The 18,652-nt window shown below is 39.4% G+C and overlaps 1 protein-coding gene across 9 annotated transcripts in view; it reads left to right on the forward strand.

Annotated features, from left to right (window-relative positions):
* The window catches only part of ENPP2 (ectonucleotide pyrophosphatase/phosphodiesterase 2), a 73,770-nt gene that overhangs the window by 35,758 nt on the left and 19,360 nt on the right, over window positions 1-18,652 (forward strand). For all 9 annotated transcript variants that reach the window (XM_030012359.2, XM_030012360.2, XM_030012367.2 and 6 more), the window contains exons 9-13: window positions 3,710-3,765; window positions 5,837-5,902; window positions 6,593-6,665; window positions 15,287-15,398; window positions 16,768-16,893. In XM_030012359.2, the coding sequence (XP_029868219.1) occupies window positions 3,710-3,765; window positions 5,837-5,902; window positions 6,593-6,665; window positions 15,287-15,398; window positions 16,768-16,893 (433 nt within the window). The remainder of the gene's footprint in view (window positions 1-3,709; window positions 3,766-5,836; window positions 5,903-6,592; window positions 6,666-15,286; window positions 15,399-16,767; window positions 16,894-18,652) is intronic.

The raw sequence follows: 18,652 nt of genomic DNA on the forward strand, positions 1-18,652 counted from the left end.
TTTGCCATGCTTTTCTGCTGGAGTTAACTATCCTATAGCTGAGGGTAGTAAGGAAATTTATGTGCTATCAGTTGCTCCAGTCTGTTGTCTAATTTTACCTAACCAGTAAAGGGTCTGGCTAACCAAGAGCACTTCTGGTAGAGTTTGCTACCACTGGATTCATCAGCAAAAACTGTCACAACTCTAAAACACACTGGAAATTTGATTTAAATCCTGTTCAATGCAGATAGAAATTCTTCCACCTAGATGACTGCTGCTTCTCTGCAAATGTATGGTTATGAGTAGGAGCTTTAGGTATGACGTTGAATAGTGTTGAATTTTCTTATTTTGGTTTTAAATAAACCAAAGGCTTTTTTTTCTCCTCAAAAAAAAAAAAAAAAAGAAAAAAAGAAAAATAAAGGAAGGAGGGAGGGAGGTCCAGTAGTACTTTGTTGTAACGTTGAGTTGAACCAGGCTCTGCCTGGCAAAGTCAGGATGGAGTCATTCAGACTCGCTTCTCAGATGTTGTCGTCAGATATGGGCCTTTTGATTTGCTGGTCTTTGACTTCAACAGATCATTCATTGTCTTAGCTGCTGAGCTTATTTCAAGTGCGGCACACCCATGTCCTCACCCAAACAGTTAATGCCAATGTAAATGCCTGCGTTCCCGTGAAATACTTGGGAGTGAGCAGGGAAGGTGCAGTTTTTCCCTGTCTGAAGCCAGTCTGGATGCCTTAGGAGTGTGCAACTAGGAGTGTTCTCCACTTACTTGCATTACTTCTGGTTCAGAAAGGTGTTCATGCTGTTTTCACGCGGCAGTCATGAAGTGCACTCTATGCTCAACAGGAATAAAAAATAGCTACCACCTTCTTGCAGGCATGCTGGGTACCTTGGCAATGTATGTAGGGCCTAATGATTCATCTGTCAAGATGACTACTGTTCTACTTGCTTGGCCAGAGGGAGGGTGTCTTTTGGCACATGTTTTAAATTGTTGCCTAAAATAGACAGGGTCACGGGTTATTTCAGCAGTGCTAACAGTCAGGAGCAGCACAGGACAGCTTCAGCTGCTGTGGGTGGAACTTGGCTGGTCTGATTTGGCCAACCAGGCAGGCTGGACCACTTGGACCTGTGCAGGCCAAAGTACTAGAAAGTCAAACTAGAGTTAACAGATGATAAAATCCAAATACTGAATTCCCTGGACTTAGTTTGTTGGTACCTTCCCAAAGATATCTGCAAAATTATTTAAAGTTTGCAGGAACACAAACACTTTCAAAGAAAAATAAATCTGCTGCAGCCCTGTAGGGACAATGGTTTTCCAAGTACAGCAAGACCAAAGAGCATAACAGCAGTGGAGCTGACACTCCTCATGCTGAATTTGTATTTCACCTCTTTTCTCTGCCATGACGGGTTTCTACTCTAGGACTAAATCTGCAATGCAAAGAAAAATGTAATTGCTTTAAGTGTGGTCCATTTTTCACCTGAGAAGCCCGTAAACCAATAGTGAACATGGAGTAGCTCCTACCTTAGTTAGACGTGGGGTCCAGGCTGAAGTTATATACCCTGTGCTGATTTATATGACACAAACAAGCTTGTGGATGCATCCTTGCATTGCAGTCACACCACCGACTGGAGCGTATGGGCTCAATGACACTATCAGTGGATTGTAGGCACACTTCCTCATCTCTCCTGTTCACCTGCATACTTCTGTTCCATCCTGTCAGGGCTAGTATTTCTCAAGCATTGGAAATAATATCACTGTTATTCAACAATTCAAAAGCAAATTCCAATATAAATTCAAGGCCAATTTTTTCTTTTTTGGGGGAGCTACTTTGCAGCCACATCATCTTCTGGCCATTGCCACCATGCAAACCCCAGTGCTGGTGAAGGCTGGGGCTGCAGAGGCTGGGTGAGATCCTTGGAGGACTCCCCATTTGGTGGCAGCTTGAGCACAGGTTAATACGAACTAATGCTGAAATCAGACTCTTGAGGAGAAGCACCTGAAAACAGAGAAGGGTGGGCTGCAAATCTGTGTCCATTCTGCTCCTGGTCTTGCTGCATTTATTTAAGTAAACCACCATTTCTGTAGAGTTACCATGGATGTATTCTTCCCTGGAAAAGAGGATACATTACAAAAAAGTTAGAATACAGTGAAAACAAATGATGTTTTATAGCTGTGATTTTAATTTAACTGGATTGAGTCCAGTAATATTTGGAAGAGTAGAAGACAGACAAGTTAAGGGTTGTGTCCAGGGCACTGGAAAGGCAAAGATGACAAATTTTCCCATAAATAACATAGCAATTAAATTTGGATATTGTTGTTAACTATAGCCTCTGTGTGCAAATGATCTTTCATCAGACTGTGCCAAATTTATTTCAATTAAGACTGATGCATGAATTATTCAGGCATGACATTTGAGTATGTGTGCCCAGATGACAGTTTATAAGTACCTGTTTAAGCAAGGTAGAGGGGCCTTGAATGTATTTTCAAAAAGTTGATTTAAAGTAAACCAAAGATTTTGCAATTATTAAGTAAGGGAACTATGTTTTGGCTTAACTGCTCATGAAACGGATAAATTGCAGTATGCATAAATAATGGGAAGAAATAATCTAGTTGTATGCATAATGCTGGTCTCTAAGCCATTACCACTTTTGAAATGAGTTTTGAGATAATTTGGATAGTTCTTTGCAAGAGAAATTTAGTTCTATATGGCTACAAACTCATATAGTTTGCTTTCCTTGATTGTGGACCTTTCTGATGTTTGGTCTTTCTCATTCCCCTGCCTTGTATAGATAGTCATAGAATAGAAAAGACAAAGAGGGTGAAGGGAGAAAGAGAGAGAGGGGTAATGAGGATAACCAGGGGTATGGTATGGCTTTCATTAGAGAAAGATCAAACAAACCAAGGCTACTTTTGCTCGAAAAGGAATAGATAGAGGGGAATATAATAAACATTGTATAGAAGTGGGAAGAAAAAAGATTAATAAACTGTTTTCAAAATATGAGAACAGTACCCTAACACCAGTGAAACTGGCAGGTTTAAACCAAACAAAAATAAAAATACACTCATGCGGTGTGTGACTACATGGTGGAACTTTCTGCTACAAACTTATTTAAAGCCAGAAAAAAATGGATTTGAAGGATTGAAAAAAAGATTTGAAAAATTCATGTAGATCGTTTCCGTTGTTTCCATCAATCACTACGTCGGGTGGCTCAAAATGTCCCTACTTGCTTTCTTTATACCCCTGCTCATTCATCTATGCCCTTTTTTGTGTACTCTTTTCTAACACGTTTTTTATTGATGGCTACTGAGGGTAGAATATGGGGAAAGAGGAACATTTATGCAGACACTGATTGGTGTTAAGCTGTGTTCTTTCCTAACTGAGTAGTCTCCAAAACTTGGAACACTAAAAGGCTCAGGTGAGTGATGGCAGGTTTTTGAAAATTAAATGGAATACTGGAGAAATTCCTGGCCATGAATCTTAATGCTTTGCATTAAGAGCAACACAGATATTTAGGGGTGAAAGTCTACAGCACAGCAGCTGATCCACTGCTACAGAATTTGGATAGGTTTGTCACTCCATGTGTTCGAATTAGGGATGCAGGCTGAAAACTGCAATTTTCACTTCTAGGCCCAGGGTAGAAGAATGTGTCTTGAAAACATTTTCTTTTGATTTCAGAGGGTCATTAAAGATCTGAACACACTCTAATCCTCTTATATTTTCCTCATTAGATTTGGATTACTGCAGCCAAGCAAGGGGTGAAAGCTGGCACGTTCTTCTGGTCTGTGTAAGTGCCCTCTATTTCTGGAGATTTGTAACTAATAATTCAGAATTAATTTGATGCAAGTGTTTATTAAGTAATTTTCCTTACTCTAAGCATTTGGTAGCTTGGAGACCGTACCAGTAACCCTCCCTTGTTTCATTTGTGCAATGTTTCTGATAACTAAAGCTGATGCTACAGTTTACTGCTTTAAGTTTGTACACTGATTTTTAGCAGTTGTCTGAAGAAAAGATGTGTGACTGCGTAAAAAATTACTTTTGTTCATTTCATGGTGTGTTGTTTTGCCTCCTTAGTATTGCTAGCAATGTTTCCTAGTCCTCTGAGTGTTTGTGGAAGACTCTTTTACTGTCTGTCCTCTTATGTCATCTGACATCAACAGCCTAACTGACTCAAAAGCCTGACTCATTCATTTTACATTCCAGCCTGACCTTTGAGTAAGATATCCAGTTTCCCTTTCCTAAAAGACAGCCCTGAGGATCTTTGCTGTTTATTCTTTTGGTCAATGGTTCCAAATTATTTTCCCTTGTCCCTACTAAGACATATCTTCCTAACTGAAAATGAATGAATTTTGATAATTTCTGAGTTCTGAGGAATTAATGTGGATCAATCTCTTTATTTCATTTTAGTGGCAGGATTGCAGGAACAAAGAAAATGGGCAAACTGTCAAGACCGAAGTACTAAAGGGCTTTGCCTATTTTTTTTTTATTCCATTAGGAATAATACTCTTTGCTACTCTAAATGTCATATAGCATATGGAGGGAATAATAAAATGTACCATGTACAAACCTGATGATAGGTTTAGGCTTGCAAGATGGTTATCTGACAGACCTCCAGTCTGGTGCTCTACAAAACAAAGAAATTCATGTGATTCCTAAGCTCTACAATTACATAGTTGCCATAAACACCCTGGTTAAGGCATGCTTGGGGATATAAAATGTTATGGAAGGTAACCAAGGATATGTCATATGAATGGCAATAGTAAGGGACTGAGACAGCCACTTTATGTATGAGTGAAATATATACGCCTTAAAACTGCGTTACTTAATTTGGTTTTGTTGGAAGAATTTTTAGGCAAACTCTTTTAGCAAAACAGAAGTGTTAAAAACATCTTAGTCACAAATGACAATTGAAATAATGGATTTTTTTCATATTGCACAATTAATAAAAATTTCAAAACTGGGCAATACCCAAGATTATTATTCTACTTTATGATATTGCCTTGTTTGCAAATTCTAGCATAAATTCTCATTTTTATAGTTGTTTTACAACTAAAAGTTCTCTGTCTCGTTGGAGACTGAGGACCACTGTTGTTCTAGAAGGTATTAAAAACTAACTTACTTCAAAATGGCTGTTGGCATCTCTCTTTCTCTGTCAGACGTTTTCAAAGAGTGCCTTGGGATTCTGCTATTGATCTGATGGAATCTGGACTGACTATGCTGCGTATTAAAATAACTGCGTGGTCACTGACCTAAGATGAGATATTTGGAACTTTAACAGCATGAACTTGGCCTCAGCAGCCAAGTGAGAAGTCTCAGGATACAAACAGTGAAGTAGGATGAGTGTTCTGCAGAGTGAGAAGCTGTCAAAGTTGTGCAAGTCACTGTGCTGATGGCCTGCTGTTTCAGATGGCTCTGTTTTGATTTACACCAGCCTAGCCCTCAGTTTTCAAGACTACCAGAGCAGGATGGTTGTTTATACCTGTGCTGATGTGAGCAATTTAATGGTTTTTCTCATGCCAGCTATCCAATGGCAGCACCATTGTACATAAAAAAGGTTCATCTGGATTAAAGCTGCCAGAATGGAGCTTTATTCACTCCTATTTAGAACAGTTAGATTTACTGCCTTTTACAAACTGTTAATCATATTTCTTTTGGAGTACGTGGACATCCAGGAGATCTGAAGTGATTCTGTTTGCAAAGTAAGAATCTGTATCAAGCAAGAAAGAAGATACAGCATACTAAAAGCAAATGATATTATGACTGATTTTAATCATGTTACAATCAGTTCATAGCAAGGCTTTGTTGATGCTTTTTATATTCTATGATAACAAGGTATCTTTTTGTATTTTGTGGTCCAGTGTCATCCCCCATGAGCGCAGAATATTAACAATACTGCAGTGGCTAACCCTTCCAGACAATGAAAGGTAATTCACTTAGTCATATGCTGTTGGATAACTGCTAGTTTTTCTTCTCCCTAAAAGTAGCTGGAAGAGCAAGGGGAAATTTGTTACATGCTATCACTGATTTAAGGATTTGTTTGGGGTTTGTGTTTAGGGTTTGGTTTGGGTTGGGTTGGGTTTTTTTTTTAATCTCAGCTTTTACACATCAGCATTTTGATTCTTCTCAATAAAAGTATGGTATAAATTTATTTCTTATCAAGCAGCATTTAGTTACATGGATTAACTTGGATTGTTCTTATCCTACTGAGTCTAATATGGTTTAACAACCTTACAGCAACGGCAGTTGCAGAACTGGACCCTGAGGACTGAGAAAATGTTAAGATTTTAATTATGAGTATTTTTTAGTACACAAGTTCCCACATGCTGTTGACTGCAAAGCTCAGGCGAGCTGCTGTTGTGATCTCTCCTACAAGACTGTGTGTCCTCAGATGGTACTCCATGTGCCTCCCTGCATGTGTTCTTGGATTTAATAAAACTGTAGAACAACTAATTGCTTAATCATACCATGGAAACATATGACTGAGAAACAGTTCTTTTTCCATAAAGCCAACTCTCATTGGAAGGTTGACTTGATTTGACTTGACCTAACGGGTCTGGGGTTTTTTGTTGTTGTACAAGCAAAGCTATCCTGAACAAGACCTTTCTTTCTTTCAGGCCTTATGTTTATGCTTTCTACTCGGAGCAACCAGATGCTGCTGGCCACAGATATGGTCCTTTCAACTCAGAGGTTAGTACAAATTTTCTTCTGCAGAAGAAGCTTGTCTCTCAAACACATTTTTGCAATAATTGCCACCCCTCAGGAGTAACATTTTTAGCAACTTTTTTTCACCTCTTTCTACAGTATGGTCCCCCTCTGCCAGAGAAAGCAAAGTTATTGTCTAAAGGATTTATCATGCGAGATTCACTTCTGAGAGAAGGAACTGCCCATGCCTTTCAGGAGGCTACTTCTCTGTGTGATATGATAATGTAAATGGAAAGATTTATTTGGCAAAGACAGGAGTACATTTCGGTGCAACAGCAGAATTTAACTTTCCTCTAACAATTTATCCTTCTTAAAAGTAATAAAAATATAATGCAGAAAATATTGAGGAAAAATGCAGAGAAGAAAAAGCTTTCTTTGAAGCTGACAGCCTGCAGTAGCCAAAGTAGTAATTCCAGTCTGTCATGAACTGTAAAAAGCTGCTATTTCCAGTTTCATATAGGCCCTACAGGGGTTCAGAAAGCTTTGCCAGTAGTGTTCCCTCAGGAATGGACTGTTGAGTTTGGAAAAAGTTTTGAAGCACTGTAAGGTATTTTAATGAAAAATTATGTGCAAACCACCGCAGTAGTTTAACCCCTTGTTTGAGCTTTGGGTAGCTGGCTGGGACTGATGAGTACTGCTTCCCTGCCAACACTGTCCAGGTGGTAAGAACTTAAAGACTATGCACTTGTCTGGGATTTGTGGGGAGGGAAAGTAAATTCTGCACCCAAATATCCTACTACTTCAGGTGGCTGGGATCTGGCATCTTCAATTATCTCTGACATCTGGCAAAGGTCCCCTAGTTTCAGTGCAAATGTGTGCCTGCAGATTGTCATCAAGACTTTAGGAATTTTTGTACATGCTTTTTAAAGTGTAAACAAATGTTTGCAAATCTTCAAAAACTGAGGAGTGTGTCAGTTACCTACCCTTTGGAAGGTAACACAAATGTCCCCGAGCAGCCAGCAACCCAGCAGCAGTTTCTTTCTTGTTTGTTATAGATCTGATAGCTGTTTTCTACTGGAGAAGAGGGCAGAGAGAAGCAGCATTAATATTTTTTAATATGCTTGAGTTATTTGGGCTAAGTAAGTTTGCAGCAGTTATGAACTTGCTGTGGGTAGCATCCCTGTTGGAGCAGTTTGAGCCATGGTCCCAGAGCAGCGGGTGTGAGGAATTATTCCAAACCAGCACTGAAACACCATACTGGATAGGAAGAAGTAGTCATTTTTCTGGATAAGTGGTGGTTAAAATCTGCCAACACTCTTGCTAAACTGACAGGCATTAATATGACTCCATGTTGTCATTTGGCTCAGAAGTGGAGAGATGTCTGACTTGGTCAAGAGAGGTATTGGTAGTGAGAGCTCTCTGGTTCCAGGATATATTACTCAATGATGCTTTTTTAGTTCCTCTTACTGAAGTGTTACAAATATTTTGTGAGGCTTATGACTGACAACTCTGATTTTATTTATCTGTAGACAACCAATTCCTTCTGAACAGAGTTGTGGGGCTCTTTCCATGGACTTAAAGGAGAATATGAAGAAGATGACATTGAATTTTTTCTTTAAATCGTAGTCCTTAAGAAACCAGTTTAGCATCCAATGTGGTAATCTAGTTTCAGGTTAATAAGTGTCTAAAAAGTGAAGTGTAATTGTATCATCCTAGGAAAAGTCATTATAAAAGCAAAAAGCCCCCAAAGGCTTTTACTGTTTGGGGGTTCTTCGGGTTGATTATCTGAAGGTTGACCTCTAATTGCAAGGCATAGCTTAGGCTCTTAATAAGTGTGAATTAATAGCTTATGAAAGTTTTACAAATAAATTGATTCATGCCATTTGTGTTAAACACAAGAACAGCATGAAATTGATTTTTAGCAAATTGAGAACAGACGAGTTAGCAGATGAGCATGTATGGGTTTGCAGTTCAAACAGTGGACAACTTTGTGAATGGAAATTTAAATAAATGAATGCAGCTGTGTAAGTATACAGATGCTGAGATTTGCTAGGGGTCTGGTTTCAGGATAGAAAAGTTAGGAAGTATTTTATATTGTTTCTCTTGACACTGTTTTCAATATAATTTTTAGGAGCTATGAATTTTACATAAATCAGCTAGGAAGAAAGTCCTCAAAGGGATCCCTTTCAGCTGCTTCCTTGATACTGAGATCACGACCTCCCTGTGAAACCATTCTTTTCTTGTATACAGCTGGCAGCAGTTAGACAGTTGGAGTAGTACTGACCACTTCATTTTTCTTCATGCAAAGGCACATCAGCCAAACAATAATGTTTGAAAACAAGCTCTTAACAATTCTGTGTTATATTTAAGATGGACTTCTTATTTCTCCTTTTGAAGAGTGAAGATTTTATGCTGAGTTTTTCTTGCTGCATTTAGTAGCTTGAGGAACAGTTTTGTACCTTGAAAACCTCCAAATCTTACAAATGTCCATTAGAGTAAAATGAATGTTTACTAGAGCTTATTATACTGAATAAAGTTCTAAAGGTATTTTAAATGTATAATCTTAAAGGTCTAATGGCATCCATTACTTATAATTTTCACCTTCCAGACTTCAGCAGGTGGCACTTAGAGCTTCACAGAACATGCACAACAGCCTATGTGCAGATTGTCTTAAAAGCTAGAAATAAAGGGACTTAGATGCACTTAAACTTTATTGGTGAATTGCCAGTGTTGTTGATATAAATGGAATACAGATTACAGCCAGTGTCCACTAGTGTAACTTTGCATGTCCTCTAACGTTATGAATTTCAGTATAAATGAGTTGGTTGTCTAGGTTTTGGGGGTATTTTTGGATTTGGTTTTGGTTTTTTTGTTGTTTTTTTTTTTTTTTTGTAGGACATGAATAAACTTCTTAGGAAGTATTTCAGTGGGTTGCAATACATTTCCAGGAGTAGTTGCGGGAGTTATCAAATATGTGCTTGCTCTTGATTTACTTCTGCGTTTTTTTTTTTTTCTTTCCCTCTGCGCTTCTGCAGTTGATCTCTGGTAGGTTGGTCTGTCCGGGTCAAGAAGCAGAGCTTTGGCTGGCTAGTTACCCTTGTGATGTTACAGTTCCCTTCTGTAAGCAGGGAGGGATCTGTTTCCCTCCTCCATAACTCTGTTCTGACTATTCTGAAGCAAGACTAAGATTTGGCTGGTTAATAAGAACTTGGCTTTCTTTTTTTTTTTTTTTTAAACTAGCTAACTTTTTTTTTTTTTGAAAATAAAATATTCTAGAAATATACTACCATAAGAGCTCTAAAACACATCGAAATCTGGCACTGCTAAGCCGTTCCTGCTGCTCCTCTAACATGCTGTTTTGAGACGGCCATTTTCAGTGTTCAGACCTGGGTCTCCTGCGCTCGCGTGTTTCTGGCATTGTGGAGCTCTGTCTGAGCTGATTCAGAGACAGTAAAATGAGAATCCTTCCTTTCCCTGCCGCTCCTTTCATCAGGACTGCACAAAGCTTGAAGCGTTTTAAAAACAGAAAACTCTGGTGCTGCTTTATTAAAATGCCTTTCTGGAGAGAGACGAATGAGACTGGACTAGAATCTCCTTTCCAGCTGCTTGCCTTGGAAGCAATGAAACAGCATGGCAGATGGTAACATCCCCTTCCTTCCCTTCCCTGTTTACATAGCTTTGTAACTGAACAACTGTGAGAAGGTGTCTAAATACACAGAAGTTAAATATCATCATAAATCTCCAACTCTTCTCAAGTCCGCTCAGCGTGCTCTGTTACACACAGCATGTTATAGTTACTATCTCCCGGTAGGCGTCATCTATCAGCACTTCACACGCAATCCCAAGCAGTGCCAGGAGCCTGCGACTTGTCTTAAAGTCAGTGAGAGTGGTAGGGTTTAAAATTATGACCAAGATGATTAATGGGATAGTAGGTTTTTTCCACTTAGGTCTTAACAATTTTTTCCCTTCTATAAGTCTATCCCAGGTATTTGTGCATTTATGAACAATAACATTACCCAATAAGATGCCACACTGAAAATGCAAGGAAATTAAATTCTCAAATTGCCCATAAAGCTGGGAATAAGGCAGGTAGCAGTGCAGCTTTCTGATGCACTGCCACTGATATGCCCTGCCTAGCTGATTTGAAGGATACAACCTCAGTGCTAACTGAGTCTCACTTTCGTAGCTTTGTCCTGCAGACCTACAGTCCCCAAATAGTGGCTAGTGAGGTTCTGGTGATTTCACTGGGGTGCATGGCTTAGCACACAGTAGTGGCACCTGCTAATGCTACTGATGAGGGTACCTGGTGTGTCTGATTCAGCCAAAAAGCGGGTGTGGGAAACGTTGCAGAAAGCCATTTGGACTGGACAGGCTCTTGTACTCATAGCTGAACCATCATCCAAGTGAAATGTTGCGTTTCCACCAGCACTCTACCCCAGACACTCATTAAATTGTATGCAATGAATTTTACTTAAATTGAAATTGTTTACTTAAATTTTGATAATATTAATGGATTAATATTTGATCAATAAACCCCTCCATATAACTATATATTTTCAAGACCAGAAGACCCACCTATCTTCTGAAACACCAATTTCATTTGCTTTTATGCTGTCCGCTCTCATAACTGCTGTTCTGCTTTCAGTACAATTTGGTGGATTCCTCGTTAAAAGGAGACAGATCCTAAATTGTCCAAAAGCCTAAATTTTTGAAAAGGCCACAGCATTTATGTTTCAGGATTATCTGGCACAGGTAGCTTTACTATCTGATGTGAGTTGAGACAGGCTTTTTTTTCTGAGTCCAGACATCTCTCCCCGCCAGTACAGGAGAGTAGTTATGGCTCCCCTCTTACTCCGCCTAAGAGACCTAAGAGAAAGCTTCCTCCTAAGAGGAGACAGGAAAGACCAGTTGCAGCTCCAAAGAAAAGAAGAAGAAAAGTACATAGAGTGGATCAATATGCTGCGGAAGCTCGTCGGAAGAAAGTAAGTTTACATATGTTCCAAAATTTTATGATGGAAGTGCCACTTTTTCGGCACCACTCTAGCTTTATTTTTTTCAACTTGGGAGTTCACTCCATGCTTCAGGTTGGGATTTTGCAGACAAAACTTCTATAAATGGATGTACTGAAGGATCCAAAGAAAAGCAGCCAAACCAGACCAAGTCTTCTGGGAGCTATGTTTTTCTTGTTTCAGACTCTGTTTGCATCAGGGAAAGTCATCTTTATAATATCTTTATATTTTTAAATCCAGCCATCAGCTGGAGGCAATGTCAGATAAATCCCTGGGAAGACACTGCCAGTGTTGCTAACCCTTCTGAACTATTACAAATTCTGCAATATGTTGTAGCCTCCTTAACTCCCCAGCTCACGGGAGCCTGGTGTTTATTTGAGATTCTGTGTCTAGTCATTGTGGTTGTGGAAAAGTCCTGAAAATGTGACTCATAAAATCTAAGAGGGAAAGAACTTTTTTCAAGTTTTTTTTAAAAATGTGTATTTTAAAGCCAGTTTGTGACTTGGAGGTTAGGGGATTCTTGATTACATGCTTTCTGAATGCTGTATTTGCAATAGAAGTGGTGCATAAGTCTGTTTTCACAAGAGAAAGGTCAAATAGAAATTGCTTTATTAGGAGAAGGTGCAAGTGGAAGAAAAGGGTATTCCTTAGTGTACTGTCTTTCTCTACCTGGCACTAACACACTGGGAGGGGTTATAGATCACTTCAGTATTATTTTCATTTCAGAAATTTAACTAAATAATTCAAAAACTCTTCAAATAAACAACCTAAATATTTCTCCTTTAGGCTTTAAACAAAAGCCTTGACACTCCACTCTATCCTACAAAAAAGAAGCTATAAACACTCTTCTTAATAGCTTTTTTTGTGGGGGTGTTTTTTGACTTGTTGTGTGATTCAACTTAAAACAGTTATTTTGAGACCAATTCTTTAAGTGTAAAGACATGGCAGACAGGGAGACAGGGACATGCAAAAAATTATCAGGTAGAAGAAAACAGGAATTTTTCAGAGAACTTTTAACACAGATTTACCTAAGAGAAGAACTGATAACTGCTATGGATGATATTGCTATTACTCATTATTTTGCCATTCCAAGTTATACCCTTCTGGCATGAAGTATAATAGATAGCTTATAACATTCCTACTGATATGAGCATATGTGACTCTTTCTCCCCCCCCCCCCCCCCCCCCCCCCCCCCCCTTCTTTTTCTGGATGACAAGTTCATCCAAACTTATCCCTAAAGAACTCTTCCTGATAAGTCAACTGTGAAAATTTATCACTATTATTTCAGGAAAAAAAAATCCTAATATTACACAATAGTTCCCATCATATCTGCGAGTTAATGTTTTGGTGCTGTTTGAGAGCAATGGAACATAGTATCAGCTGGGTGCTACTGATTTAAAAACAAATAAAAAGGATAAAGTGAAATTCTTTCTTCCTTCTAATCAAGCTTCTTTGAAGAGAAAACGCACAAGAGAATCCAGTTGTGGTCTGTATGCCTCAGATCCCATACCCAATGCTTTCACAACAGTACCAACTCTTTATTGTAGCACCATCTTAGAGATTCATATATCTTGAAAGATAAAACGTTTCTGTACAGCCTTCCAAAGTCTTGATAGCAACATATGAGGTGAAGAAAGGTATACGCAAAAATTTTATTTGTTTACCAATAACTCTTCGCAGGTTGCATCTGGGAAAGAATATGAGCTGTAAGAGCAGCTCACAAAAGATGTCCACACAAAAGATCCTTCCCTGAATATGCCACCTACAGCCAGCCTTAGGCTGCAATGACCATTTGGGGAAAAACTTGAGCATCGTATAGAATAATAAAAGATTGCTGAATTTAAAAACTGAAGAGAGACAGAATGCAATGAGATGAAGAAATATTGGTGAGGGCCTTTCTAAAAGTTGCTTTGATCACAGTCAAGTAGTGAAAACTGCAAAGTTGAAGGGTTTTTTTTTGTGGTTTTCTGTGTGAGGTTTTTTTGTTTCTTTTAAAAACAGGATTTTTCATTTATATTGACTTTCTTACAATTTCAGAAATGTCTCTGCAGGTTTACAGATTAAATTGGTGAAGAGGGTAGCTAAACAAAATTACCATCACTCAAACCCCTTAATCTCTGGAAGTATTGTTACTTTTTTTTTTTTAATATTGTTTTTTAAAAGAAGCCTCAAGCCTTCTGACAAAAGTAAATATTAATGGGAAATCCATCTGGATTTCCAACTTCCTTGAATAAGTGTTGGATTCTGAGTAAAAGTTGTATTTCCTTATATGACTGATGTTATACAAATAGAGTTTCACAAAAATGGAATTCCCATTTGTTAAAGGAATTCTTTGTATTTGAGAGTGGAAAGATTGCTGAAACAGAAAATTTTCTTTTTTTCTAAACTCAAAATATTTCAAAGTTTTAACTAAACTGACTACTTAGGCTTTCCTGAATTAAAATGTTTCAAAATTTCACCCTTTGCCTGAACCACTTCCATATGTTGCAGAAACTGTTCCTCCTGTTCCCTACTGTGATTCCATCTCACGAGTCGGTTCTCCATGTATTTATAGTGCCACATGGGAGATGACATTTCCTGTCTCATCTTATAACCTATCAGACTCGCTTAACATCCGTCCCTTAATGACTCAGGCAGAGGGAGAATTTCTGAACCGTCTCTTTCTGGGTCACAACTACATGGTGTTTATTTTTTCTTCTCAGAAAATTCTGCCAAAATCTAGTTTTTTCTCATCCGAAATTTGTTAGCATTCTGTTTGTCACTGGGAGGATGTTTTGTTGCGGATACTTGGACCAGCCAAATCAAACAGACAAGCGAGGAGGAAGTTGGCATGTAGTGACAAGAAATGTTTTCTTCTCAAAACCAAAACAAAATCTGAGTCCTCTGCCTAAAATCTTACTTTAAAATGTTTCCCTTCTCTGTGCCATCTGGTAAAAAATGTTTCATTTTCTTATAGGTGAAAACACAATCCTGTGAACATGTCTTGGTGTTTTCTGGTTTGTTTCTTAATGAAAAGGAAACTTAAGTGAAGAAATCACAGTATCCATGTCTTCTGGGGCCTGCTGACACTTTTGCCAAAACTGTCATTTGAGATGTTGGAAACTCTTGGCTTTGAAGCTGAAGAACGCTCTATCTGAGCCCCATGTACTATTCAAGTGACTTGCATGTTGTCATCCTAGTATCAGATGTCCTTTGAAGTGAATTTCATTAAGTGACTTGGCATATGAATCCCAAGTCCAAAGCTTCATTTCATGTTCACGTTTTGACTAAACCTTTCACATAAAACAGCCTTTAAAAAGTATTGCTCTTTATCTGTAAGAAACAAACTGAACCCCAAAGTCACGTGTGTTTTTCTAATATCTATGCTTCGTTTTATCAAACATACATGTGTCAATGGGAGGCCTAGGATCAGCCATAAAGATCTTTTGCTGTCTTGTGTCAGCATCTCAGCAGGGCTTTCTCCTGATGAAATCACACTGTGGATATAGGAAAGGAAATAGTACGGTAACTGTAGGTGTAACAGCTCAGCCAAGGCTTTGCCTCTTGACCTGGATGGTTATCCTATCAGAGTTTTGCCAAAGGATCTCCATTTGTAGAAGAAGGGGGAACATAGCAATGACAGAATTAACTTTTTTCCTTTCTGCGTATTTATACAGATGATGGTGAATCCCCTGAGAGAGATTGACAAGACAGTAGGACAGCTAATGGACGGACTGAAACAGTTGAAACTACATCGATGTGTCAATGTCATATTTGTTGGTGATCATGGTAAAATAAACAAAATTCTTTATCAGTATATAAATGCTTGAGCAACGTAGCTGTACATATAATGGGTGGCTTAAATGAAAGTTCCATTTAAGACATTTTTGTGCTCATTTTTTTCTGGTAGTTTAAATCCCCAAACCCAGCCAGCTGGTGTGGACTGGCCACTCAACTTGCCTGTTAATTGAGATTGGAGGACACTTCTCTTTCATAACAGTGATCTGGTGTTTACACCTCCCCTTAGAGTTTTTCAAAGCTTGGCATTTTTGATGTGACATCCGAGTACAGCTCTCCTTGCATGTATTAGAAGGCTATATTGTGTCTAGAGTAATCTTTCTGGCAGTTTTTATGGAAGGAAAAAATTTAGTAGCACTCTTCTTTTCATGAGGAGAGGAGTAGGACTCTAGAGTGAGACATCTCCGTGGCAATTAGTGGGTCAAGTTATCCTACTAGGAGAGAGACGGGAATATCTGTAAGGTACTGTGTCCAGCTTGGATGGAAAATGTCCTCAAAATAATGGAGGAAGGAGGAAAACGGTAAAAAGATATTTCAGGGTCACATGGAGAGTGACCCAAAAGCAGAGATGTTATTTGGTAGGTCTCATCTTTCGGACATCAGAAGAAACTTTACAGTAGAAGACATAGTAAATACTTGCAAAGACAAAAAGAAAAAGAAAGTTTTATTAAAGAAAAATGTGACCATATTTGAGATAAGCCTGGTTTTGCATAACTTTTTAGCAATGCTACCAAAGGTCCTGTTCTGTTTAGATCTTTGTTTATCAAAGTCTCTCAAGAACTGCTACATTAGCAATAAAATGGCATATGCCTCCTTTCTGGCTGTGGGGAGAGAAGGGTAAGGGGCAGGAAGGATTTCCAGGGGAGGCAGTTTTGTGCTGAGAACTGCTTGTGACTGGCAATACATTCCTCCCTGCCACAAACGGCTGTAGGAGAGAATTGTTTATCTGCGGCTGCCTTAGAACAGACCACCAACAGACAATACCTTTTGTGTGCGATTTCTCTTAAAATCCTTTGTTTAAAAAAAAAATGAATCCCCAAAGTAGTACACTAAACTAGAAACAGACTTTGATTTTTCCATGAACTTAGTTTGGAGATGTGTCAGTGCACACATGGTATATGTGGCGACTGTTTCTACGACATTGAGACTGGTATTTCTCTTGTGTAGGCAAGTGCTAAAATCACCGCTGTTTTGACTCCTGCCAGTGTCTGATGTTGGAATTAGATGACTGGAAAGAACAAGAATAAGATTAGTCATCCAAAAGAAAAGAATACATAGGCTGTTTGGGGTTTCTTTTTGTGCTGTTTTGGAAAACATGTTTATTTTCAAGCTGGATTAATTTTGCATTTTCCTTCTGCAGGGATGGAAGACACTACTTGTGAAAGAACTGAATTTTTAAGCAACTATCTGACTAATGTGGAAGATATCATTTTGCTGCCTGGATCTTTAGGGCGAATTCGTCCTAGGTCTAGCAATAACCTAAAATGTAAGTCAATTTAATTGTACCCCTGTTGTGGTTTAACCCCAGCTGGCAGCTAAGCACCACACAGCCACTTGCTCACTGCCCACTCGGTGGGATGGGGGAGGGGATCAGAAGGGTGAAAGTGAGAGAACTCACGGGTTGAGATAAAGACAGTTTAATAGGCAAAGCAAAAGCTGCACACGCAAGCAAAGCAAAACAAGGAATTCATTCACCACGTCCCATCAGCAGGCAGGTGTTCAGCCATCTCCAGGAAAGCAGGGCTCCATCACGCCTAACGGTGACTTGGGAAGACAAATGCCGTCACTCTGAACGTCCCCCCTTCCTTTTTCTTCCCCCAGCTTTATATGCTGAGCATGACGTCCTATGGTTTGGGATATCCCTTTGGTCAGTTGGGGTCAGCTGTCCCAGCTGTGTCCCCTCCCAACTCCTTGGGCACCCCCAGCCTACTCGCTGGTGGGGTGGGGGGAGAAGCAGAAAAGGCCTTGGCTCTGTGTAAGCACTGCTCAGCAATAACAAAAACTTCTCTGTATTATCAACGCTGTTTTCAGCCTAAATCCAAAATCATAGCCCCATACCAGCTACTGTGAAGAAAATTAATTCTATCCCGGCCAAAACCAGCACAACCCCTTATGTCCTGAGAGCTAGACTCCAGCCCTTCCTGTGGCTGATGTTGTCTGAAAAGCACAAGTTTGCAGTGTGTTGGCAGGACATTCAGGGGGAAGCCCAGTGAAGATCAGCTGCTTCCTCCCTTCCCAGTTTGTAGTTCACAGACCCCACAGTGGTAGAGCTGTGTCAAGTGGATGGCTGAAATGTTCTGGGTTAAAACCCACCCTTTTATAGCCAGGAGGAGTGGGAACTCTCGAAGCTAGCTTCACATGCCAGCTTACATGTCGTTGTGTGTTTATTCATGCACTTCTTCCCTCTGTCAACAAAAATGGGACTTGGGGGATCTCAGCACTGCATGGATTGGATATAAAAAAAGCGTCTGGTACCTTTTCTGAGCTAATGGAAAAAAAGTGAATTGTTAATTTTGAATTCAGTAGCTTCTTCATACTTTTGGCGCAGATGAGAAACAGCGTGGGTTGCTAAACAGGAACGGGCTGGGGATGTTGAAGGATATAAGGGAGACTTGGAGCATGCTTTCAGGGCCAATGTTGGCAGTAAAACTTGCTGCTTTTTTGTACCACACAGTTAGAAATTCATAGGAGGCAGGAGTCCTCTGCTGAAGCTAACTCTGTGATTTAAAGCATTACAGACCCAGCTGCCCCCCCCTACTGCTCTGCCTCTGCCTCCAGGGCAGAGTACCAGGATTGGGTTTGTGCCAGCACGGTGGCTGCTCTGGTTCAGCATACCAGCACAAACCTGGCTTTGCCAGCAGTTTCAGCTACCATGCAAACTGTGAAACTCATAAACTAACCATAAGTACCTATGTTTTTTGCATGGTATACTACAAGGGTGGCAACTTTTGGTAAAGGGGAAGATCAGCTGGGACAGCCAGCTGACCCCTCGTAACACTTCAGATATATTTTGGTTGAGGACAGATTTCACAAAAAAATTGATCTTTGAAGATTAAGTATTTTCAGAATAGTAGCAGAAATCATAAGAATGTGGTAAAACTCTCTTAGACACCGATTTAGGTATACATTTATTTTACTACAAACTAATTTACCTGGGTATTTATGCTTTAGGAATATGGGATGAGTGTGTAAAGATCTGTTGAAAATAGTGCGTATGTTGCTAAAACTTACTAGCATAAAACCTA

The sequence above is a fragment of the Aquila chrysaetos genome, chromosome 4 (genome assembly GCF_900496995.4).
Source record: "Aquila chrysaetos chrysaetos chromosome 4, bAquChr1.4, whole genome shotgun sequence".
Taxonomy (NCBI): Eukaryota; Metazoa; Chordata; class Aves; order Accipitriformes; family Accipitridae; genus Aquila; species Aquila chrysaetos.